This window comes from Heterodontus francisci, chromosome 2 (assembly GCF_036365525.1).
Source record: "Heterodontus francisci isolate sHetFra1 chromosome 2, sHetFra1.hap1, whole genome shotgun sequence".
Lineage (NCBI taxonomy): Eukaryota > Metazoa > Chordata > Chondrichthyes > Heterodontiformes > Heterodontidae > Heterodontus > Heterodontus francisci.
This window is the reverse complement of record NC_090372.1, coordinates 96,641,778-96,668,140: the sequence shown is the minus strand read 5'-3', so window position 1 is coordinate 96,668,140 and position 26,363 is coordinate 96,641,778. Positions and strand designations below refer to the sequence as shown.

The following is a 26,363-nucleotide window of genomic DNA, read 5'->3' as shown; positions in this document are numbered from 1 at the left end:
TATCCTCTCTGTCCTGTGGAGTGACCAGTGACTGTGGGGAAGGCAGCTTGTGCTGCTGCTGTTATTGCTCCGGGTGCTGTTGATGTTGCTGATGCTGTTCCTGTTGTTCCTCATCAGAAGTCTAAGGTAGAGCTGCATAAGCTGCTGCCATGCCATGGTGATGGCTGACAGCAGGAAGTGCAGATCAAGGTGAGTAAAATACAAGTTAGCAGAAATGGCTTTGAAATGTTGAAATCAACTGTAAAGCAGTAAAAGCACACTCTCAGAAGAAGCCCTGTGAGCACAAGCCTTTCACATAGGCAGGGATGCAGCTGGAAAGTTTCAGCCTTGAAAGGTTTTCAAGCCTGTCAGTTTCATTGATCAATGAGTCCCCACTCTGCTCTCGCGTTGTTGATTCTGGTGAGTTTCAGATAGTTTTGGAAACCTGTGCGCTGGCTGTTAAAGCCAAAATCCTGAGTTTAAGTCAGAATCGATTGCCTCTTAACATATTTAAATTAAAGACCTGACATCTCCACGGGGATTTCCTGCGCACCTCCAAATGCATTCTTGGTGAAATCCAGAATTGAGCAAGATCATGTCAGGTTTTCAACACGCTGGCGTTTTTTGGGGGATTTAACCCAGCACTGTGGGTATATCTACCCCAAATGGACTGCAGCGGTTCAAGAAGGCAGCTCACCACCACCTTCTCATGGGCAGTTAGGGATGGGCAATAAATGCTGGCATAACCACTGACGCCCACATCCCATGAATGAATAAAAAAAACATTTGCAAGTGAACCCACACTCTCTTTGTGAGTTAAAATTCTGCCCAGTATGTCTCTATGACTTTGTGATACTTTCTCTTCTTGCTGTTTGTGTACCTGTGTGCATCTGGATATGTGCGTTATACACAATGTTTTATTGTGTATTCTAGCTATGTCCAATTTTGTCATTGTTGGAAGTTTCTTTTATTGCCACCTGTATTCTTTTATCCTCGGGGTCCTGTTTTCATTATTATATACTCATAAAAGGTTGTCTGTCATTCAGTATAAATTATCTTCTTTGAGAAGATTTTTAGAAGTGCTCTTCAGTGTTCTGTGTAAATAAACCCAACTCAACAACTAACCAGCTACTATATTTTTACAGGTGTTTTTTTCCATAATGGTAGGAGCAATCTCACTTGGCCAGGCAACACCAAACCTAGAAGGTGTTTCACAGGCTCAAGGTGCTGCTTACAATGTATATAGCCTTATTGCAAAGGTAAATATGCCTCGTATATCTTTCGCACTGCTAACATTCAGTAAACTGTACAACTACTTGTCTCATTGAAAGTGGATTCCACCAATGGCAGTGTGCTAACTAAGTCAACAGCCTGGAAGGTCAGTGGTTCATTCCACAGGTTGTGCTGCATTGGTAATTTTAGCCAGAACACCAGTAAGGACTTCAACACCCAAGGCTAACGATTATTAAAATGAGCCAGGGTTCTTGCTCCTGATTGTTGTCCAGTTTTCTCTATTGGAAAGTGTTCATAATTGGACATTCTGAAAATAGGATGGGGCATTGATGTCCCATTGGTTGAATTTCCAATAAGCATTCATCATCCTGGCACATAAAAGGGGATTGGCTACATGGCTGAGGTACCAGAAAGTTGTTGGCCCTTGTGTAACTCTACACAAGTCAACAACTTCAGGTGAGGAGGTGAAAAACACTGGAAAGAAAATACAAACAAAAGGTATTATGTGCAGTCAGTTTCTTGCTCACCTGTTATGGAAGTGATTTAGTTGCTTTGTCAAAATATTACAATGCAAATCACTGTCTGTGTATATCTTTATTTCTAGCATCGTCCTATAGACAGCAGCTCCAAAGATGGTTATAAGCCAGATAGCATCAGAGGAGACATTGAATTCAAGAATATTCACTTCACCTATCCAGCTAGACCAGATACAAAAGTATGTTTTTTAAAAAAAATTCAGCTGCGGTAGTTTTCTTGAACATATTTAAAAAGCCAATGGCAAAATATTAATTTGTATTAATAGATCATTAGATTAAAAGATAGCATGTGACTAGGGCAGAGTTATAACTGAACTATCAAGAAACTTGCAGCCAAACCATCACTGAACTGCAAGAAATAAAATTAGTTCGCCTCCCTGCAGATTTGCAAAGATCAAAGCCCTGACCTCAATGACATGCAGGATGTGCCGGTTAGGAGTGTAGTTCACAAGAATGTCCTTTAACAGAGGAAGTAATGGACCAGTTTTTTTTTTTGCAGAACAGATGAATTACATAATAGCCCATAACTCTTTTTATATATTTATAAATAAACAGAACTATCACAAGTCTGTTCCTTCTGAATCCAAGGCTTGGATAACAAAAAGAAAGTAAGGAATGAATAGTGCTTATAATGTAGCAGATATGTTTGCAAGCACTATTTGACTATAATTTCTAAATCGCTTCTTTTTCCATAATTCATTTTTTTATATGCTTGTAATTCTCAGTTTCCTTTTAACTGCAGACTCTTAAGGGTTTGAACATGAAGATTTTAAGTGGAAAGACTGTTGCACTGGTTGGAGCCAGTGGCTGTGGTAAAAGTACAACAATTCAACTGCTCCAGCGGTTCTATGATCCGGATGCAGGAGAAGTATGATTGTTTATGTTTTGTTTACTGAGCTCTCAGGAAAGCTCTATAACATATAATTTCACATATTGGGCTGGATTTTGTGGAGGAGCAGGACTCCCGGCGCGGGCTGAAAAGGCGGGGGGGAACCCTGCCTCTGTATTTTCGTGCCCCCACCCCGGAGCGATCCTCCAGTGTTTTTCAATTAAGAGATTCACGAGCCTGCATCCCCATCCCTTTAAAGACGTGGATTCCGCCTCCATGAGCTGCTGGCCAATCAGAGGGCAAGCAGCGTTGGCAGCAACACCAGGAGCAGTGGCCACTGCTGGTACTGCAGAGGCCTTGGACCCAGGCCCAGTGCTGGAATCCCAGACAAGAGTTCGGTGAGGCTGGGTCGCTGGGGCCAGTCCGGAAGTCCCAGAGAGGGGTTCGGGCGGATGGTCGAGCAGTACAGGGGAAGGAGGAACCTGGGGAGTAAAGTTGTTCCTTGTGGGGGTCATCTGTGGGCCACAAATTGCCCACAGAAGAGGGGCCCCCAAGGCCGCAGGGAGGGCACCTCGTTTTACAAGGTGCCCTCCACGCATGGCAAGGTGTCCTCACTGGTAAGATCCCAGTGGTGGTGGGAGCAGGCCCTGAATTGGCCTGTAACAGGCCACCTAAGTGCCTCAATTGCCCTCTGGGCAGGAAGGCTGTCATTAGCCTATCCCTCATCCAGGAAGATCGCTTGGCAATGGGGAGGCAATAGGCCCTCTGCCCTGCCTCACCCGTTTTCCCCGTCCCTCCGCCCCATCACCCATCGCGATTTTCCATTTCACCCGCCTCCAATCCTGCCTAAGAGGGGCCCATAAAATCCCGGCCATTGGTTCTAACTTTCACCCAATGTTGAAGGAACAGTCCTCACATGGAGTCAGATTCCACATCACTGACAGGCAGCCTGATATTTAAACTTTACCCATAAACTGCAAATTGCATCACATCCAAGATCAACAGTAGCCAAGACTGAAGGATAATGATGCATTAACAAAATAATAGTAACAATTGAAACAATCACAGCTATTATGCATTAACTCTGTCCTTGTTTAGAAGTTTTCTTACTGCAGAATAATAAATCAATAAGAGGATGGATAATTGTGAAATATCTTCATAATTAACATTGCATGAGTATTAAACCACTGTCAAAACATTTCTGAGTTCCAAAGAAGATATTTGCGGTCACGCTTACTGTTGTCACATTGCTGTTTGAAGTCCCTTTCCTCAATGACTTATTTTAAGCACAGCCAATGGCTGGAATTTTACGGTGGATGGATGGGAACCGGATTCCTACGTGAAAGTCGGTGGCGAACCCGCTTCCGCCTAGCCTGGGGATCCGTCCCATATTTTATGGATCCCCAGGCTTTAATTGCCCCGAGGTGGGACTTCCACCCACTTGAGGGAGGAGGTCCTGACTCAGTGAGCTGCCGGCCAATCAGCGGGCCCGCAACTCTTGGTCCCAGCAGCGCCACCGGGAGCGGTGGCCACTGCTGGGACTTCAGCCCAGCCAACGCCATGGATCGAGGAGGGAAGGTAAGTAGGGGCATGCCTCACCAGGAGGATTGGTTCTTCCCTGGTGAGGCTGGAGTGGTCCTTTGGGGGAAGGGCGTGTCTTGGGTCCAGGGGGTGGGTTGGGAGGTAGGGGCGACCCTCAATTGGGCACACTGTGCCCGACTGCCATGCCGCCCACCCCCCCGGGGCGCGGAAAGGCTGGCAGCTATCGCTGGGCAACCTTTCACATCCCCAGCACACCTGCTTGCCATGGGTAAAATACCCATGGAGGTGGGCGAGGGCCCTTAATTGGCCGTTAAGTGGCCACTTAAGGGTCTTGATTGGCCTCGGGCAGGCAGGCCGTTTCCCACCACTCGCCTTCCCGCCTGACCTCCGTAAACTTGTCTGGAGGCGCAATCGGGGCGGGTCGGCCTCATGGAGCCTGCCGCTCAATTTTACGCCATCCCCACGCCACCATCTAACCTGTTGGGGCAGCATAAAATTCCGGCCATTGAGAGATGTAGTTGAAAGTAGAATTTATTTCTTCTTTAATTGAACTGCTATAATAATAAATAATGACAGACTCACTTTTGACTGACAGAGGTTGACTGAGAGGTTAAAAGTGCAGTATCATACCCTTGATAAAACTATTGTCAGTTTTGTAAATCTGCTGCCCAGTTCTTCCTACGATCAACAAATCATCGCCCACTTAGAAGGATTGTGATGCTCTAATCTTTATCTTTTTCAATATCTTTACAACTATTTTGACTGTCATATTTATATGAACCTTTATAAACCTAGGCCCTGAACTATTGCTACTAACACTAAATCCCATCTGTCAGCTCATCAGGGACAATGAGCCTGAAAAATATTAGTATATAAATACCAATACAGTCATCTGAAATTCCTCTCTGCTATTTTAACAGAGGTATTAATCCAGCGAAATAAATGGGTAATCTCTCCACTAGAGGAGAGAGGAATCTCAGGTGACTGTATGAAGTGCAATCTCAAGGCACAAGGAAAATACATACTGTATCCAAAGGACATTTTCAATGAATGTTATTTTTTTCGACATCCTGGCTGGGATTTTTAGTTGCTGGCGGGGTCAGGAAGTGGTGCGGGCATGATTTGAAAATCACATTCCCGGAGGGCGGCACTGGATCCTGTCATCTCCGCAATGCGAGGCAATTTTCAAAGGGAGGGTGGGAGTGGAGGCAGTGGGGAACCTGCGTATCTCCAATTAAAAGCCCATTAAGCTGCTTGAGGAGCTTGTTAACAGGCCAGGGAGGGTGAGAAGGCAGTTTTCAAAGTTGAGATTGCCTAACCCGAACAGTCTGGTGAAGGTTCGTGCACAGCTTTCAGGTTCGATGCAGGGAGAGGTTAAAAATTGTTTTTATTGATGTTGAAAAGTTTCAGGAGCTGGGGAATCTTGCATTGGATCATGCACTTTTACCTTCTATTTGTGCTCGTTTAGGCTGCTGGCCCTCCAAGGTGCTGCCTGCTCTGTGCTCCAAGGCAGCAGCAGGCCCCATCATGGCTGCCATCTGCCTTTGTCACTTGTGCTTTGCAGGCAGCTCCTGCCTCTTGTTTACACTCGGTGCCACTAATTGGGTGTCATGTTGACCTCCAGAACAGTTAGGGTATTTACATTTAAAGATAGCTTTGCGTGAGTGACGCAGTTGGGGCGCAGGGTTGGGACCCAGAAATTATCTGGGCATTGGGTTCCTGACCACAATTTAAAAATCCAGCCTCTGTCTATCTCTCTCTCTCTCTTTCTCTGTTGTTTCACAGCTAATTTGAAATGTATGCACAAGTGAATGGAATTGAGATTGAAAATCCATGTTGGTGGATCTCATGCTGCTACCAACCAGCAATGTACCTGCTGACTCCATGGGCTAAATTTTCAATTGTAGGAGGGGGCAGGCAGGAGTGCGAGCATGAATTGAAAATTGCAGTTCCAGAGGATGTCACTGGATCCCGATGCCTCTGGACCACGATGCAATTTTCAAAAGGAGGGCAGGAGAGGGATCCAGGAATCTTCTACCCTCCAATTGGGGATAGTGTGGGAAAATAGTGTTGAGGTAGAAGATCAACCATGATCTCATTGAATGGTGGAGCAGGCTTGAGGGGCCAAATGGCATACTCCAGCTCCTATTTATGTTTCGATGTCCCAAAATGCTTCACAGCCAAATAATATAATTCAACATAGGTAATTTCAGATTGGGGTAAACTCTGTCAATCTTCTCTGATAGAGATGTTCTGCATGGAAATTAAACTTATTTTAATTATGTCATAGTGAGGATTGGAACAATTACCCTTCATAAAAATATTTCAACAGATTATTACTGAAATACATTTCACAAAGTCATCATGCAACAGTTGGAGTTACTTTCTAGTGATGCTATTTCCTGTCCCTACGCTACCCAATCAAGTGCATTTCTAACAAACAAAGTAAACAGGAACATAGAAACAGGAGTAGGTCATTCAACCTCAAGTACTAACACAGCTGATCCAGAACTACTAATGGATTTAGACTGGCCCTACTCTCGCCACCCGCTTGCTTTATTGAAGCAGATAAATCTTTAGATGAATGTAACTCAGCTATATCGCATTTGGATTATTGTGTTGCATTTCCATCTCTACATGGTAAATATTTGCTAAAAATCCAAATGTAGACAACGAGTAAGAAAAGGGCCAGTGAGAGTGAATTACAAGATCAAATCAGAGAATGCCAGGGTATGCGGTCACTTTGGCTGTAGCTACTGAAGCCCAATAGGAAACAAGGCATAGGTAAGCAAGTATCATGTACAATGTTACCACAGCTTACACAAGACAGTAATTTACAGTGGCAAGTTTACCTGTAGATTAAAATAATCCAAAGGACAGAGATCTATCACTATCCACTCAAACTGTTGGCATGCAAAGTGGGTGATACAGACGCTATAAATGTCCATGTCATTTGTATGTACCTTTATGCACATCGAGTGTGAGTGTGTGACAAAAGCATAAAACATAACAGCATCTGATGTGATAAAATAGATATAAATACATTACACGTTTAACGTTGTTTATTCTTGACATGATCTGAACTTTTGTTGTCATTTCTTAGTCCAGCACCCATTTCAGGTAATTTTAAAAATGCCATTACCCATTGAACTGAATAATATCTGTTTATATCGCATGAATTGAATAACTGTATTTTATAATATGTTGCCATGAAAGTATTTCATGAGAAGAACAAGTGACAAGAAGAAGCAATTTTCATGGGAGACAGTGCAATGGACATCTTTTTTCATATCTAGACTTAATTTCCTCTGGGCAATATTGAGTATGCTATTTTACTGAAGTTATTAACCTGACTAACTTCAAATAGAGCTGACAGCAACATATAAAAACACAAAAACAATCATGTTAAAAGTAGGCAACAGAGGAAATTCAACCCAGCAGTGATTTCATGTGATCGAGGTAAGATGTTAACCCCCAAAGACAGATGGGTTAGGGTTGGGTGGGATATAAAAATTTTAAAAATAAGAAACCCGACCCTCACCTGCCTCCAACCCATCCACCTCTGTTTTGAACAGAGGTGGGACAGGGAGCGGACAACCAATCCACTCCCAGGAGACAGACTGGTCATTTGAAGATTATAATGAGGCTGTGTGCCTCAGATTTAATTCCCATTTTAAATTTCTGTCTTGGATCTCTCTCTGGTCCATTTATATGTCTCTGATGCCTCACTTCCGTTCCACCCCCCCCCCCTCCCCCCAAACTCCGGATTGGTCTCCAGTCCCTTCTATGAGTCTCCAACCCCCAATGTCTCCGATACTCTGATCCATGGCCCTTTACCCACAATTCCTCCTTTCTCTCTGCTCCCTGGCTATGGCCTGGTGCCACAAGCAGTTTCGCCTAACAGCCAGCCAGCCACACAGTCATTGTTTCCTGGTCACAGTCAGAGACAAAGGCCGGGATTTTACAGGGGTCCCGATGTCGGGCTCCGTGGTGGGGCCGGAAGATCATTCTGACAGCGGCCTGCCACGGAGTCCACATCAGGAGGGCCCAGACCGATCTTCCCGGTGGCGGCAAGGCTCTGTGGCAGCCCCTCCACCACCAGGCGATAGAACCTGGATTTATATATGTTAATTAATGAAATTAATAACTTTAAATAAACTTAACCTGCAATCTTATGCTCGGGCCATGATCTTCAAAGCAGCGGCCAGCACTCATGCGCCTTCACTTTCCTGTCTGAGGAAAGTAGGCATCCCAGTAGTGGGGAAGGGGGGAACTTAACGTTTTTAATGCTAGTGTCGGGGGGTGGGGGGTGGGGCGGGGGGATGGGATCAAATTTTCATCATTAGTGTAGAGGATGGTGGAAAGGGGCGACCTCTGCACTTTTTTCAGTTTGGTGGGGGAAAGGTCATGTTGGCAAGGTAAGTGTTTTTAGAGGGAATGGCAAAGACTTAATTTTATTGTTATTGGGGGGTGAGAAAGGGGGATAGAATTTTCATACGAACAGTGGGGGTGGGACGATTCATTTTAAAAATGTAAATTAGCTGGCAGAGCTGGCTGCCCTTTAAAAACGGCACCAGCGCTGGCGCACAGGCAGCTGATATCATTGCCGACGTCATAGAGCCCGTCCCGTCCACGTGATTGGGGGGGTGGGCCGACCGGCGTATTTAGATTAGCAGCCATGTGGCCCAAGTGAGCAAGTTGCCATTTTTTTTGCCTGCTACCGTTCTGAGCAGCGGGCGCTTAAAATCCAGACCAAAAAAACGTGATCAGGTCCTGAAATTAAATTTGGCCGGGCCTGAACCAACTGCAAAACAGCACCCCCTTTCTCTTCCCACCTTCCAGTCGAAGTAAAAAAACTCAAAAGCCAACCTGGGAGTACCATTACAGAAGACTGACTGCCTCATGTTTCCTGCTTATGGTGTGACTCAGGGAATTGTGTGTAGTTGGAAATGCAAACAAAGTCAATAAACAACTAAAAATAAGGAAAAGGAGGGTAAATAAATAGCAACTGGCAATTTCCTGGGATTTTCAATAGAAGGCAAGTAAAATTTATTGAAATAAGTTAAATGCATAAAGTGAGCTGATTCTTTTGGTAACTGCTGACTTAACTGGATATAAAATGGTCAACTTAAAATTAAGCTCATCATCTCCTCATTTAGATCACTCTTGATGGGCATGATATCCGTACTTTGAATGTGAAATGGCTGAGACAACGCATTGGCATTGTAAGCCAGGAGCCAATATTATTTGCCACAACAATTGCTGAAAACATACGCTATGGCCGAGAAGATGTAACAGATGGAGAGATTGAGCAAGCAGCAAGGGAAGCAAATGCTTATGACTTTATATCAACGCTTCCTGATGTAAGTGTGTCTTTGAATTTGACAAAAACACAAATCCTGCTTACCTTTTGTTTTGAGTGGGAAAGTCTCTTTACATTCTTTCCCTCCCCTTTCTATTAGCTGTTCCATGCCACACATGTCTCAGAGTTGGGGAAGTGCTCTGGCCCAGTTCCCACCAATATCACCTAGCCACCAGATCTGGCAGGTCTACAGGAGCTGTTTTAGGTGTGAGTTAACCTCCTCCCCTGTAGAGAAACCTGCAGCCTTTTCTCAGCACATCCTCGTGCCAGCATCGGTAAGATCATTAACTCTGTAATTGGTGGATAATGAGCCTGGTATACTGTAGTACCCATAATACAAAGGGAGTAATTTTCACATTCACCCTCGATGGAAATGAGACTTGGACAGGGTCTATATTGGGCAGGTAATCCACTCTGCCAGTTTATCATCCAAGCAAAGAAGATGAAAATTATCTCTGGAGACATGTGAACACTGATCGGTGAAGGGAGGAGGTTTTCCTTTAAGTTGGTCACGTGTTCATCAAACATCTCTCTTGCAATAACATTGGAAAATATAAACATTATATAATAAGCATTAAACAATTAATAAATTGGTAGTGCTTTATGTTCCACATTATGCTAAGTGACACACTTAATAATTGACAGTAAAATAAAAGCAAAATACTGCGGATGCTGGAAATCTGAAACAAAAACAAGAAATGCTGGAATCACTCAGCAGGTCTGGCAGCATCTGTGGAAAGAGAAGCAGAGTTAACGTTTCGGGTCAGTGACCCTTCTTCGGAACTGACAAATATTAGAAAAGTCACAGATTATATACAAGTGAGGTGGGGGTGGGGCAAGAGATAACAAAGGAGAAGGTGCAGATTGGACCAGGCCACATAGCTGACCAAAAGGTCACGGAGCAAAGGCAAACAATATGTTAATGGTGTGTTGAAAGACAAAGCATTAGTACAGATTAGGTGTGAATACACTGAATATTGAACAGCAGCAAGTGCAAACCTGAAGAAAAACAACCTGAAAAAAACAGTGGGTAAGCAAACTGAACAAACTAAGATGAAATGAAATAAATGCAAAAAAAATTGTAAAAAATGTAAAAAGGAATGTAAAAAAAGGAAGAAAAAATAACTAAAAAGAAAGTAAAATGGGGGGTTGTCATGCTCTGAAATTATTGAACTCAATGTTCAGTCCGGCAGGCTGTAGTGTGCCTAATCGGTAGATGAGATGCTGTTCCTCGAGCTTGCGTTGATGTTCACTGCAACACTGCAGCAATCCCAGGACAGAGATGTGAGCATGAGAGCGGGGGGAGTGTTGAAATGGCAAGCAACCGGAAGCTCAGGGTCCTGCTTGCGGACTGAGCGGAGATGTTCCGCAAAGCGGTCACCCAGTCTGCGCTTGGTCTCCCCAATGTAGAGGAGACCACACTGTGAGCAGCGAATACAGTATACTACATTGAAAGAAGTACAAGTAAATCGCTGCTTCACCTGAAAGGAGTGTTTGGGGCCTGGGATAGTGAGGAGAGAGGAGGTAAGTGGGCAGGTATTACACCTCCTGCGATTGCAGGGGAAGGTGGCCTGGGACGGGGACGAGGTGGTGAGGGTAATGGAGGAGTGGACCAGGGTGTCGCGGAGGGAACGATCCCTTCAGAATGCTGACAGGGGAAGGGAGGGGAAGATGCGACTGGTAGTGGCATCACGCTGGAGGTGGCGAAAATGGCGGAGGATGATCCTTTGGATATGGAGGCCGGTGGGATGAAAAGTGAGGACAAGGGGAACCCTGTCACGGTTCTGGGAGGGAGGGGAATGGGTCGGACACGGTTGAGGGCCCTGTCAACCACAGTGGGGGGAAATCCTCGGTTGAGGAAAAAGGAGGTCATATCAGAAGCACCGTCATGGAAGGTAGCATCATCAGAGCAGATGCGTCGGAGACGGAGAAACTGGGAGAATGGAATGGAGTCCTTACAGGAGGTAGGGTGTGAAGAAGTGTAGTCGAGGTAGCTGTGGGAGTCAGTGGGCTTATAATGGATATTGGTAGACAACCTATGCCCAGAGATGGAGACAGAGAAGTCGAGGAAGGGAAGGGAAGTGTCAGAGATGGACCATGTAAAGGTGAGAGAAGGGTGGAAATTGGAAGCAAAGTTGATAAAGTTTTCTAGTTCGGGGCGGGAGCAGGAAACGGCACCGATACAGTCATCAGTGTACCGGAAAAAGAGTTGGGGGAGGGGGCCTGAGTAGGACTGGAACAAAGAATGCTCGACATATCGCACAAAAAGACAGGTATAACTAGGACCCATGCGGGTACCCATAGCGACACCTTTTACTTGAAGGAAGTGCATGGAGTTGAAGGAGAAGTTGTTCAATGTGAGAACAAGTTCAGCCAGGTGGAGGAGGGTGGTGGTGGATGGGGACTGGTTGGGCCTCTGTTCCAGGAAGAAGCGGAGAGCCCTCAAACCATCCTGGTGGGGGATGGAGGTGTAGAGCGATTGGACGTTCATAGTGAAGAGGAGGCGGTTGGGACCAGGAAACTGGAAATTGTCAAAATGACGTAGGGCGTCAGAAGAGTCACGGATGTAGGTGGGAAGAGACTGGACCAGCGGAGAAAAGATAGAGTCTAGATAGGAAGAAATAAGTTCAGTGGGGCAGGAGCAGGCTGACACAATGGGTCTGCCGGGACAGTCCCGTTTGTGGATTTTGGGAAGGAGGTAGAAGCGGGCTGTCCGGGGTTGTGGGACTATGAGATTGGAAGCCGTAGAGGGAAGATCTCCAGAGGAGATGAGGTCAGTGACAGTCCTTTGGACGGTGGCTTGATGTTCGGTGGTGGGGGTCATGGTCCAGAGGGAGGTAGGAAGAGGTGTCTGTGAGTTGGCGTTGAGCTTCTGCAAGGTAGAGGTCGGTACGCCATACAACAACAGCACCACCCTTGTCTGCAGGTTTGATGACCATGTCGGGGTTAGACCTGAGAGAACGGAGTGCCTCAAGTTCAGAGGGGGACAGGTTAGAGTGAGTGAGGGGGGCAGAGAAATTGAGATGACCAATGTCTCGCCGACAGTTTTCAATGAAGAGATCAAGAGCGGGTAAGAGGCCAGGGGGAGGGGTCCAGGTAGAGGGAGAATGCTGGAGGCGGGTGAATGGGTCTGCTGGTCGGGGGGAGGACTCCTGGTCGAAGAAGTGAGCCCGGAGGCGGAGGCGACGGAAGAAGAGCTCAACGTCATGCCGAGCGCGAAATTCATTGAGGTGGGGGCGTAAGGGGATAAAACTGAGACCTTTGCTGAGTACAGAACGCTCAGCATCAGAGAGGGGGAGGTCAGAGGGTATAGTGAATACACGGCAAGGGGTCAGATCAGAAGGGGTGGGGTCAGAGGGAAGTGAAGTGGAGGGAGGATCTGGAGGGGCATTAGTCCCCATCAGCTGCTGGAGCTTGCGTTCCTTAACACCTGAAAGGAAGAAAAAAAGTTTTTTGTTAATGCGTCGGATGAGACGTAAGATGAGATGAAACTGCGGAGTAGAACAGCTTTGAGATAAGGTGAGACGGTGCTGCTGGAGAGAGAGGTCCAGTGTGTGCATGTGGCGGCGCATAGCACTGAGTGTGGATCTCAGGATGCGGCGAGAGTAGCAGTCCGAGGAACGTTGTATTTCTCGGAGATACCTGTGATCCTGGGTGGTTTCAAAGCATGATGGGTGAAACTGCAGTTGGAATCCACGTGGAATAAGTCGGAGCTGGAGACAGTCACTGAGGAAGGAGATGTGGCTGTGAAAACGAGTTTACAGTGTCCCACTGTAATAGTTCACTATTATCACACTTGGTTGTTAAACGACAGTGCAGATACTAATTTGGTCTGATTGATATGAATGAGGCAATTTTATAGCCCACTGCCCACTAGTCCTACATCAGCTATGACATTATCCATTATCGGTTTTAACCAATCCACTATTGTGCTTTCAGGTGCCTTGGCCCTAAGGTCTGGAATTACCTCCCTAAAGTTCTCTGCCTCTCTCCCTCTTTCTCTGCCTTTTAAGATGTTCTTTTAAATCTACCCCTTTGATGAAGCTTTTGGACATCTGTCTTGTTACCTCCTTCCGTGACTTGGTGTCAAAAATGTTTTAATTGTAAATACTCTTGTTAAGTGCCTTGGGATGTTTTGCTATGTTAAAGACACTATATAACTGCTCGTTGTAGTTATTACTGTTGAGTGGAGAACCATTACACTGCAGGTAAAAGACTCCTGATTAATTTGAAATAAGTAGCACTATTAGCATAACTGGTTGAATTCCTGACTTGGCCATACTGTTTGGTAATTTCTCCCTTGTCCTTTATTTTTTTTTCTCCAAAAATATACTTTATTCATAAAATTTGTAAAAAAAATTACATAACTGTTCAACTTTGACATTACATAAAGTGCCATACAGATGAATTTCTTTCAATGCAGTACATGAGGTGACGCACTACACTTGCCATTACGGGTTATATTTACAATGTACATTTACATTTCATGCCTAACATTCTCTGATGCATACAGCCTGAGGGATTTTGCACAATTCCCACCCACTTGGTATACTATGTGGGAGGGCGTTTCCCCATTGAGCCTTTGCAGCAGCTGCCCCGTACTTTAGTGCGTCCCTCAGCATGTAGTCCTGGACCTTGGAATGTGCCAGTCAGCGACATTCAGTCTTTGACATCTTTATGCACTGAAAGACCAGCAAATTTTGGGCAGACCAAAGTGCGTCTGGAGGAAACTATAAAATTCTAACAGGACTAGACAGGCTTGATGCAGGGAGGATGTTCCCAATGGCTGGGGAGTCCAGAACCAGGGGTCACATTCTCAGGATACGGTGTATGCCAGTTAGAACCGAGATGAGGAGAAATTTCTTCACTCAGAGGGTGGTGAACCTGTGGAATTCTCTACCACAGAAGGCAGTGGAGGCCAAATCATTATATTCAAGAAGGAGATGGATATATTTCTTAAAGCCAGAGGGATCAAGGGATATGGGGGGAAAAGCAGGAACAGGGTACTGAATTAGATTATCAGCCATGATCTTTTTTGAATGGCGGAGCAGGCCCAAAGGGCCAAATGGCCTACTCCTGCTCCTATTTTCTATGTTTCACCAAGTTGATGGTCCTCCAGCAGCAGTTGACATTTATCTCCATGTGAATTCCTGGGAATAGTCCATAGAACAATGAGTTCTGTTTTACAGACTTGCTCAGGACGAATCTCGACAAGAACCACTGCATCTCTTTCCAGACTTGCTTTGCAAAGGCACATTCCAGAAGGAGGTGGGCATGGTCCAGTAACCCACTGATATTATTGTAAAGCCCACCTATCTTTAGTGGCTGCTGAAGTGGTTCACAAGGTCTCCCTTTAATATGCTGTTCAGTTACCTGAGAAGAGCAGATCGTCTACAATTTCATATAGGTTTAGCATATCTCAGTGTTTTAAACATAATACAAAGAATACTGGAAATATTTAATTGTGCTTCAATACAATCAGATTCACAGTGGAAAGTGTTCATTGGTCAAACAAAGAGAATGGGCCAGATTTTGTTGTGATTGGCCAAAACTCCACAAAGATATAGTGGAATACTGTCGGAGTTGCCACATGTGCCAGGTTGAAGGGAAACCCCAACCTGCAGTGAAATTTGCACCCCTAATTCCTGTATCTGCTTTTGGGAAAGACCGCATTTATTGACAACGCGAACGGTAGGTGGCGCTGTTTTGGCACATGCGCAAATACAGCATGTGCCATGAAAACGTCACAGATTGCGACTGTAGCAGCTGCCAGGACTAAAGATGGCACTGCTCAAAGAATCACACAGAGGAAACCTAACGAACACGTGGCAGTATACAATGGCCGGAGTGAGAGAGCAGCGCGGGGGCCGGGGAGAGCAGCGTTGAGAGTGTCGGGGGGGAGAAAGAGAGGGAGGGGGGGGAGAAAGAGGGGGGGGGAGAAAGAGAGGGAGGGAGGGGGGAGAGAAAGAGAGGGAGGGGGGGAGAAGGAGAGGGAGGGGGAGAAAGAGAGGGAGGGGGGAGAAAGAGGGGGGAGAAAGAGAGAGAGGGAGGGGGGAGAGAGAGAGGGAGGGGGTAGAAAGGGAGGGAGGGGGGGAAAGAGAGGGTGAGAGGGAGGGAGGGAGGGGGGGGAAAGAGAGGGTGGGAGAGAGGGAGTGGGGGGGGAAAGAGAGGGAGGGGGGAGAGAAAGAGAGGGGGGGAGAGAGGGAGGGAGGGGGGAAAGAGAGGGAGGGGTGGGGAGGGAAAGAGAGGGAGGGGTGGGGGGGGGAAGAGAGGGAGGGGGAGGGAGGGAATGAGAGGGAGGGGAGAGGGGGGTGAGGGGAGAGGGAGAGGTGGGGGGAGGGCGGGAGTGGGGGTGGGGGAGAGTGGGGGTGGGGGAGCGGGGGAGCAGCGGAGCGGAAGAGGAGTGCTTTTTTCTGTGCATGCGCCAGATACACAACAGCAAAAGACTTAACGGCCAGTCCCTGGATCCGGCGACACCAAGGTCTTCGCACACTCGCTCCCCGCAGCTCTCTACGGCCTCTCGCTTCCGGCCCTCTCCATTCAGCCGTTCCCTCCAGCTGCAGATGCCCAATCCAGTTGCTTCTCCCCTACTTCTCCACAGTACTTCAGGCATTGCAACTGTCTGGTCCCTGCATTTTGCATGCTCCCTCTCCCCACCCCTCCCTGCTCTCCCCACCCCTCCCCCCTCTCAATCTTCACTTTCCCCTCTTCACCCAACCCTCCCTCTACCCCGCTACCTCCACCCCTCCCTCTACGCCCTACCTCCACCCCTCCCTCTACCCCCCTACCTCCACCCCTCCCTCTACCCCCCTACCTCCACCCCTCCCTCTACCCCCCTACCTCCACCCCTCCACCACAGTTGAATATCTGAAGTGCAGTTGCAAAGTCGGGGAAATAGCATCCAAAACAAAGCCTCAACAATTCTGGGGTTAATTATTGAGAAGTTTTATTAAGTTCATTAAGCATCCGAGGAACTGCTGTGCATGGATACATGAGTGTTGTGTTTCCAGCATTCCCGTGAGACAGACAGGCTGAGTCTCTGCTATGCACAGCTAAAGAGATTGTTCCTGGAGAGCCTTGTGGTGAATGAACGCTTGCCTCTCTATTCCACTACTGTATTGTCCATGTGAAGAAGGCAAAGTCACAAGAGTCTGATCTCAGTCTATTCTTGGTGAATGTTCCCCAAGCGCATCCCAATGTGCATTCCCAATTCATCCATAAATGCAATGTTCCTTTCCACATCGTGACGAGCTCCGCAGCATGATCCAGTTGCCTTCGTTGCTTGAATGCTGACCTTAAGTCTCAAGGATTGTTTTCTCGACGGCATGTTTTACATGAAAAGAAATAAAGCAAATCAGAGTCCGAGCTTGCCTCCCTCCATCCACTGAAATTACTGTTGTGCACACCTTTTTAAGTTCTGCAGTGAAGGCACCAATTGATAACGTCGCCAATGAAGCACTTATTACCCACCTCAGATGCAGGAATCAGCACATCCTTGCGTCCTCTCCTGCACTGCCTCCTTTGCTGGAATGCCGTCCTTAAGTCTTAAGGATTGTTTTCTCAAGGGCACGTTTTACATGAAAGGAAATAAGGAAAGAACATCAGTGTCAGAGCTTCCCTCTCTCCAATGAAATTACTGTTGAGCATGCTTTGTGTTCTGCGGTAAAGGCATGTACTGATAACACCGCCAATGAATCACTTAGTACCCATCTCAGCTGTAGGAGTCAGGATGATGTTACTGCCCCTATCTCGTGATGGTTCAATGCTGCTCTCAGGGAAAACATGAATGATGTGAGGGTGCTGGAAAAAGAAGCACATTTCATTTGGACTATGAACATAAAGCTGGCCATTTAGCCCAGCAGTTCCCTGCTAGTGGTTATGCTACTCGTGCGTCTTCCCATCCATTCCCATTTAATCCTGCCTGCTACTATCAGCATCACCTTCCATTTCTTTCACTCTTACCTACCTTTGCCTTAAAGCAACACAGAGGATGGAGAACGGTGTGGCTGCACTCCCACCTCACCAGTTGTGTTTGCAGCAAGAGCATTCACATTTCTGCTACCACTGGACACGGCATGCTTGTTTCTTTTAGTGCTCAGTCTCTTCTTGCTGAATGTTCCCCAAGTGCTTGACCCCTTTGGACGCCCTCTCTGCTTGACAGGCAGCAGCTGGCAATTGCGGAGTCTCACAAGGCTCTGCATGGTTGTTTCAAAGGCGGATGGGGAAACAGGTAGCTGTGAGTCCATGTGCACTGCTCGGATGGGTGCAGGAACAGGTGGCTGCGTGTCCATGTGCACTGTTCGGATGGGTGCGGGAACAGGTGGTTGTGAGTCCATGTGCACTGCTCTGATGGGTGTAGGAACAGGTAACTGTGTGTCCATGTGCACTGCTCGGATGGGTGCAGGAACAGGTGGCTGTGTGTCCATGTGCACTGCTCTGATGGGTGTAGGAACAGATAACTGTGTGTCCATGTGCACTGCTCTGATGGGTGCAGGAACAGGTGACTGTGTAACTGAGCAACAAGGAGAGGGTACCGCAGGTGGGGGAAGTGGAGCTTTGAACAGGTATGTATGGTCCATCAGATCATTAGGCCAGGGGGTGAGACGCTCAGGATCCAGGGATTGTGGCACATGACTGATGTCCAGCGCGTGGCCACCTCCATCCGAATGTGCTTCCGGGCAATTGTTGGGCATAGTAAATGGCTCCATCTCATCAGCCAGTCCTTGCTGCCAGCGGAGAGTCTGTTGCCGCAGCCAGTCCAGTTTCCTCATGAATGATGCCGTTCCACTCTGCAATTGATCTGAAAGCAAGCGGTATTTTTCATTGTAGCTGAGGGGCCTTGGCTGTTCCTCTGTAATCACAATGGCAGCAGCCATGCCTGTTGTCGTTGGTGTCTGAGATGCACGCCAGCGGCAGTTGGGGGCAAGCCTGTCCAAAGGCAGACCCAGATGCCTCTGCACAACAACTGCATGTTTGCAGGGCAACAAAGTCTGAATGGAGAAGATGCAGCTGCAGGTAGCCTGGCCATCATGTATCTGCAGTGTGTACTGTTTGGCACCAGAAATCACAGTCACTGTGCCTTCATCCTGCTCCTTGACATGTACTCGCTGAATGTGGCTGTGATCCTGATGCATCAGCTTCACAGCATGACTGGTGAATCCCGTGTAAAATGATTGTAGATCTGCTGGTGCCTCTGCGATGCGCTTGAAAGAGGCTCCCTGCAGGAATGTGTAATAGGCACGCTCCCAATCCAGGACACTATTGTGGAAGATCAGCGCTGAGATGCATTCCTTCATGGATGAGGAGGAGTGGAGCAGGTGCTTTATCTTGCCATTCTCTGACTCAATGCGATTGTTGGTGTTGTTCCCAAACGTTAGGACTTTACCACGTGAACATGATGCCCACATCTCCTTCTGTGGAATCCAGTTTGTAAGCAGGTAGTCCTGCAGGGGTGGGTAGAGGTGTCCAATCCTTTCTACACAACTTGTGAGCTTCTCCTCCAAAGGTGCATGAACCATTTCCTTGCAGATCATAAACAACTGATCCCTCAGTTCACCATTCAGTGGGTAGCTGCTGATCTTCCTCCTCATGCTCTACATCACATGGAACTGACAGAGGAGAACTGTTGCAGCTGGGAGATGCTTTCTGATCGCATTGATCTCGTTGATGTCTTTATCCACAATGGCTGATCTCACACGGCAGGCGCTGGATCCCATGAAATCGACAAAAACACCCACAATCTCGTCCAGTATCTGAGCCGTCTCATTCCTCACCATGGCATAGAACACAGCCCTGCCCCTACCAACATTGTCCTGCACCATCACTTGGTACAGAGGGTAGCCGCATTTGTTCACCTTGTACGTTCCGTCCATGAACAGCAGTTCAGGAAAGGCCTGCATGTGGGCCTTCATGGCTGGTGTCATGAAGGCAATATAGAGGATGCTGCTTCCCTGCAGGCCAACCCATACTGCAGCCCCATCCTGCTGAATCTTCCCCAGCGTATCACACAGCGCATCCATGCTGTCATCCCCTATTTTGAGCCGGGATTTTACATTTCTAATGTCACTAAGGGTCACGGTCTTATTGAATGAACGCTCGATATAATCCTTCAGCTGTATGTTCCCAGCCTGCAGCTTGACCAACTCTTCTACCTTCTCCCTTTCATCATGGTTCAGTTGTCGTCTCCTTGCATAGAAGCGTAAACATTCTGGATCCAAAACATGACCAGTATGTACAAGATGGTAGGAGCTGACACACAGTTTGTTCTTGCTCGTATTGAATTTCACACCGATGAAGACCTCACAGCCCAGGGCGAGATACCTGAAAAGTAACACAGACATTCAGTGAGCACGCCCCACGTGCCTCGTGCCCTCACGAAAACGCCAGCCATCCCCAGGTGTGTTGCTGGCAGCAGTTTACATATGCACCATGACAAGGTCCCAACATCTGGTGCGCACCTGTTTCGCAGTCCAGAGGAGGTTGCGCTGAGGTGGTCGCCCAGCCATTGGTCTATCCAGGAAATCACAACAAAGGCAGTCCGTAGACACGGGGGTGGTATGCGCGTGGCTTTGTGGGCACAGGATCTCACTGACGAGATGTATTGATACTGCAAATCTAATCTTGGTTCAATGCACATCAAGGAACAAGCGTATGGGTGCTCACTTTTTTAAATAGACTCCCCGTTGCCTGTAAGCACAACAGCAAAGCGCATTTAAATAGCATTGTTAACATAGTGAAACATAACAAGGCACATCACAGGATGTGCCTGCAGACCATGCTACCTGTTGAAACATCTCAAGTTTACTGCTGAAGTCGTCATAACTCTCGAACTCCTGGGTTGTGAAGGTGGCAAGGAACTACTCTGTGGAATCTACTGACGTTGCCATGATCGAAGTTTGAAGTTCAGGAAGGCTATTAAGGGACCACACGGGAAACATGAGATGAGATAAGAAATACAGAATGCACTCCATTAAAACGTTACAAAAACGAAAGTGACCGTTTAGATGGTAGGTTGCAGCACATGTACTGCCTGCACACAGCAACTCACAACAGGGACTGGAGCACATGCGGTGCCCCAGACAATGGAAATGTTTTCAGAGCAGCTTACAACAGGGACTGGAGAACATGCAGTGCCCCAGACAATGGAACTGTTTTCAGAGCAGCTTACAACAGGGGACTGGAGAACATGCGGTGCCCCAGACAATGGAAATGTTTTCAAAGTAGCTTACAAAGGCAGAGCAACTTACCTTGGAACAATCTCCTGTGTCTAATAAAAATGAAGCAAGTCTCCAAAACGACTAAATAATTCAGATAAAATGCGAGAAAATGCCCGACGAAACCTCTCCTCCTTCCACTTTCAAAAAGTCGCGCCGAAGCTTTGACGCATGTGTGAATATCCGAAGATTGACGCATGCGCAGAGGCCAACCTGGCGCATTGCCCGAGGAAGACGACGTAACGCGATGACGTCATCTGCGCATGCGCAAAGCGTCCGTGGCAAGCCGGACCGCAGCGCATGCGCAGAGATCAGGAGACCGTGTGCGCATGTGCATACCGCGTCATCTGCGCATGCGCAAAACGGTCCTGGCAAGCCGGACCGCAGCGCATGCGCAGAGGGCAGGAGACCGTCTGCGCATGTGTGCACCACGGTGCATCCTGATGACGTCAGCACTGACGAAGCGTTGTCACTATGTTTGGGAAATCCTCCAGCAGAGGGCTGGTGAATTGTAGGAGACCACTGCCAAGAACAAAAGGGGACAGACAGGCAAAACATTAGAGAGGAAAGGGGCAAAAGGGACAAAGAGGACAGGTTAAAGGATGTCTGTGAGGATTCCCAAATAAAAACCCCTACTGTTCAGTCTGCCAAACCCAAAATGTTGGAGAAATTAGACCCAATATCCTCCTATGTAAATACAGACACCAGCAGCACCCACCAGAGTTGCTAACAGCATTTACAGAAACCTGCAAGGACAAAGAATGTCCTCAAGAGGGTAGAGAAACTGTGATGGTGATGCCTCGCCTAGTCGAAGTGCCACAGGAGAGTACAGTAGAATCTGGACAAATACCTGTAAACAGGAATATCCCGGATGACAAAGAAGATTAGCAAAGGATCCTCCCCCACAATCAGATGAAAAGGGAACCAACCATCCCATAAAGTGAAAAGCACTTGCATGACTCATCAGAGCACTGAAAGAGAGATCAGAGTGGATCCACCCACTGCCAACTCCTCTGATCAGAACTACAAACCAGGGCTAATTAAATCTAACCCTCCCCCCTGCAGACTGCAACAGGAACAAAGGCACCCTAGACCATCATGGAAATGTGCAAACTTCAAACCCCCCCCCCAAAAAAAAAATCACTTGTTTATTGGGATGCCCAGTCCCAACGTATTGCAGGCTGATAGTGAAGAAACTTTAAATCCCTTGGGCAATACCTAACTATCTCTGACCCATCTCAAGAAAAGGGGCAGTTTAAAGCAGCACTGCCGCAAAGGAAAGACAGACTATAACAATTTTAAGATTTCTGAATGAATGAGAGAAATGCATGTGTTTTCCTGTACTTTCTCTTCTTTCTATTTTATAATGAAATGCTCTCCTAATGTCGCATTTCACTCTGCCGGATTTGGAAGTGTGACGGAAACCACACCTGCCAAATGGAAACATATTAATTTTTGTCATATCAAACACTATTTGAACTATTACTGAACCTTGAACAAATTTGTTTAAAAAGACCACAGGACTGAGTAGCTGAAAACATAGCTGCAAATTTGCATTTTGAGAGACAGTTGCCTAGAGAGACAATGGAAGTACTCCCAATTAGCCAGATGGGTTTTGTCAATAGTGATGATCAAAAGACATTGAGAGTCACTGTGTAAGAGCCAGCATTCCAGCACCTCTTCCCCCCACCCCCCCTCTCATTGTGTGTGTGTCTGGTAAGCTTGGATGGAAGAATTAACAAACTTCACAGGCGATGCTGTTTCAAACAAAAAGCTAGTCTCATGACTAACCTGCTGGTCAACCTGGAGTTGATTGAATTGTGCTCACAGTAACGCTTTGAATCAGACTGCAAGTTGAGAATAAAGGAGGAAGTTCTCCCTTTTTCCGTCTCTCCCTCATGCAAAGTTCCAGGGACCCACGAAAGTAACTTAAGCCTCAAGACAGAAGACCCCTGCAACCTTCTGGTACCAGCAAAACAAGTTTGAAAGTATGCACTGGGCCCCAACAAGAACTGTAAGACTTAACCTCAATCAAAGATTTTACATCTAACCCAAAACCAGTAACTCAATTTCATCAACTTCAAACCTTTCCCTTTTAATTCTTTCTCCTCATCTGTCTCTATTGGTGTGTGTGTTTATCGTGTATGCATGCTAGTGTAGTTGGGTTGCCTATTTTAGTAGTTTTAACTGAGTTAGATTTTTAAGGTTAATAAACTTACACCTTTCTTGTTTAAATCTGAGAAAACCTATTTGGTTGATTTCTTTACAATTACAGTTAGAGAGCAGTGAGCAAGGGCTCATTGAGGGGAAGCTAAAACACAGTTTTAAAGGTTAAACCCTGCTACGGCCAAACCAGGAAAAGGCCAAGAGGGGAGCCCTAGACCCCTTCCTCACCTGTTCATAACAAAAGCCATGTATAAATGCAAGTCTTCTGTTTTTTTTATATATGCAGTAATAGACCAATTTGGATAAAAATCTTTATAATAGCATGTGATATCTCATCCTTGAGAGACATTCATGTGACTCAAAGAAATCTCATTGTTTATAAACCAAGAAATACCTGTACCTGTACAAAAGCACAGTTGGAGATTTCTTTTCAAATAGCATACTCTTTGTACTATCACATTTTCCAGGAATTTAACACAATGGTTGGTGAAAGAGGTGCCCAGCTGAGTGGTGGACAAAAACAGAGAATTGCGATTGCTCGTGCATTAGTCAGAAACCCAAAGATTCTTCTGCTGGATGAAGCGACATCTGCTCTCGATACTCAGTGTGAATCTGTAGTGCAAGCAGCACTGGACAAGGTAAATGGGAGTAAAGAAAGTGGCCCTGAAATTTCACAGTGATTCTATCCTAAAGTTAGGCCTAAGGATTAGTTTCATCTTGCCAGCAGTGAGCCACACTTGCATAGTACATTACAGAAAACTGTGGGCTGCTGTGATGACTGCTACCCGCTGGGAGTGTCAAATTCACTTTTTTTTTACTATTCATTTCCATGGAATATAAAATGGGTGGCTGATCCGATTCCCACCAGGCAGGTTAGGTTAAAATTACCTAGGGGATGTTACCATCCCGTTGGGGACCATTAACTTTTAAAAAGAGAAAGTAAAATTCCCAGTTTTTACTGAAAGAATTATGCCACAAGATTTCACATTTTAAACAAAAACTTTACAAGAGTTAAATAAAGCAAACCACTACTAACCTAACACTACAATTTGGAAACACTTATATTTTAAACTTAACAGAACAGGAAGATGTATACTTCAAACTCTAAATCTCAACAGAACACTCCTATTTGACTGTTAATTCCGCCCCAATAATTTCCCTATACGTTACAGGAGCTCGGCAGTTTGTTCACTTTTCCGGGACAAATCCAAAGTGTACCACAGCTCTTAGGAACTCACTTCAATTTCTTTAATCCTTAGCTGTCTTCTGAAGTATCAGATCTCCCAGATCTGGACTTCCCAGTTTGAACACAGGCCTTACTCAAAACAGAAACACCCCTGGTTCCTGATGGCCTCTTTGCTCCTGAGTACAGTTGCCTTCCAAAAGCCAACAGCTTTCTCTGAAGCCAACAGCTTTCCAAAAGCAAGCTGACTGACTGACTGACTGTGTCTGCAAGCTCATAGGTCAAAAACTCAACAGGCACTCCCTACATCATTTATCTCCATAGCAATGTGCTACACGTAGGATGTCCCAGAGAGCAATTTAAACTAATTAAACCAACAATTCCAAATCTTCCCTTTGATCTGGGAAATCGTATGAATAATTTGAACCCCTGACTGACGTAGCGACAGTCACACCACCATCTCCATCAACAGTTAAGAGCAGTTCCCATTGAGTAGGGTCTTTACACTTCCCGATATGACCTTATTAAATAAACATGGGTCACCCCTTGATTTGTAACCACACTAGGTTTGTTTGCCCACTTCTTAAACCAGATGTTTTCATTTGTCTTGCATTTAAAAAGAATTCAATTCCCAAATTAAAAGTTTCCTCTAGAAAATTAATACAAACCATGAACCAGATGATTGTAATAGGTGACCAAACATCCCTGTTTTCCAGGTACAGTCCCTGGATGAGTTGCTATGTCCCTGGGCAAGCCAATCTCTGCAACAGTCATGAAATTCATCTCTGAATGCCCTAACTTTTAATTTCTCATGTTACAGCATGTCTAATGCATAAATGAGGTAGAGCACAGTGTATGTAATGTGTATCACCTTGGGTAAAGGTACCTGCTAAATGTCTAAACAATAATAATGAATTAGAGGGAAATATAAGTCACATTTCTAATATTGTTATTATTGGCTATAACGTAGATGGTACAGTACTATTGCAATTGCCATAACTATGATGCTAACTGAATGGCATATGATGTAGAACAGTTGCAACATTCCAGATTCAGTGGAAAGAGATGGCATTGTCAAAAAAGTGTAATTACTGCTTTAACAACCAGATTCAAAAGGATTTTCCATATTTATGACCACTGGAAAGGAAACATCTATATTCTGTTCAAGATGCCAGTCAGTATTTTTCCACTTCAAGTGGAGACAGGACATTTATAAACGAACACGAAAGTACCATTAAACATACAGCATGTGCTAGATCAAGTGCTGTTACCATTTTCTTGCATAAAACTGAGCCAACACAGACTAAGCTGTTTAGATAGTGTTTTTCATAGACACTAACATTCCTGGACAGTATTATTTATAAAAAGGGCCTGAATCACTTTAATATTGTGGCATTGCATTTACGGTACATTTATATGCACATTTGATTTGCATTTGTAGTGCTCATGTGTAATATAGGTTGCTAATAATTTTTGCCTTGCTAAACTGCGCAACTTAGATTTTTCATCCTGGCTACTTTGCTCTGCTCCCATCCTGTGTATTCATGGATTCAGTTTAGGAAATATGGTCAAACTAAAATTACCCCCTGGTTTCCAACCTCTCTCGCTCCATTGCCACGTTCCTCGCCTTCCTTTTTTGATACTAGTGTGGTCATTGCTGTTCTGAGCTTTCCTCTTTTGTTCCTTCTGAGCATCAAATACACCATCCTACACGTTCTTGCTCCTCCCTTAATCCTTGCTGTATTGAAAGGAAGATGAGCTGCACCTTCTCCAAGTTCAATGCACTCCAACCCAGATCGTCCTTGGCTCCCTCTGTCTTCCGTTTTAACAGCATACAGGCTTTAGGAATTCAAGCATGACTCACCTTATTCTCTTTCCTATTCTTTTCAACCTTGGTACCTTTTACTATGGGCCTTGCAATTCACCTAGACTTCTAATTTAAAAAAAATTTAAAAACCCCGGGAAGGTTTAAAGTAGTGTGGCAGGGGGGTGGAAACCAGAGGAGGAGGACAGCAAGTGAAATAAATGAGAGGGAGCTAGTAAATAAGGCCAGTAAGACTAAGAGGAAGAGCAGGCGGGGAGATGTTGCTGAGCACAGCGGGACTGGTGGTCTGAAGTGCATTTGTTTCAATGCGAGAAGTATAACAGGTAAGGCAGATGAACTTAGAGCTTGGATTAGTACTTGGAACTATGATGTTGTTGCTATTACAGAGACTTGGTTGAGGGAAGGACAGGATTGGCAGCTAAATGTTCCAGGATTTAGAAGCTTCAGGTGGGATAGAGGGGGATATAAAAGAGGTGGGGGAGTTGCATTACTGGT

General features: G+C 46.0%; 1 protein-coding gene across 10 annotated transcripts in view; it reads left to right on the top strand.

The window, feature by feature from the left end:
- The window catches only part of LOC137345743 (ATP-dependent translocase ABCB1-like), a 155,003-nt gene that overhangs the window by 50,319 nt on the left and 78,321 nt on the right, over nucleotides 1-26,363 (top strand). For 6 of the 10 annotated variants that reach the window (XM_068009017.1, XM_068009006.1, XM_068009012.1 and 3 more), the window contains 5 exons: nucleotides 1,125-1,238; nucleotides 1,817-1,927; nucleotides 2,491-2,616; nucleotides 9,279-9,482; nucleotides 23,328-23,498. In XM_068009017.1, coding sequence (XP_067865118.1) covers nucleotides 1,125-1,238; nucleotides 1,817-1,927; nucleotides 2,491-2,616; nucleotides 9,279-9,482; nucleotides 23,328-23,498 — 726 coding nt within the window. Of the gene's footprint in view, nucleotides 1-1,124; nucleotides 1,239-1,816; nucleotides 1,928-2,301; nucleotides 2,357-2,490; nucleotides 2,617-5,363; nucleotides 6,760-9,278; nucleotides 9,483-23,327; nucleotides 23,499-26,363 lie in introns of those variants that run through there. The other 4 variants (XM_068009042.1, XM_068009047.1, XM_068009056.1 and 1 more) reach the window with 4 other exon arrangements.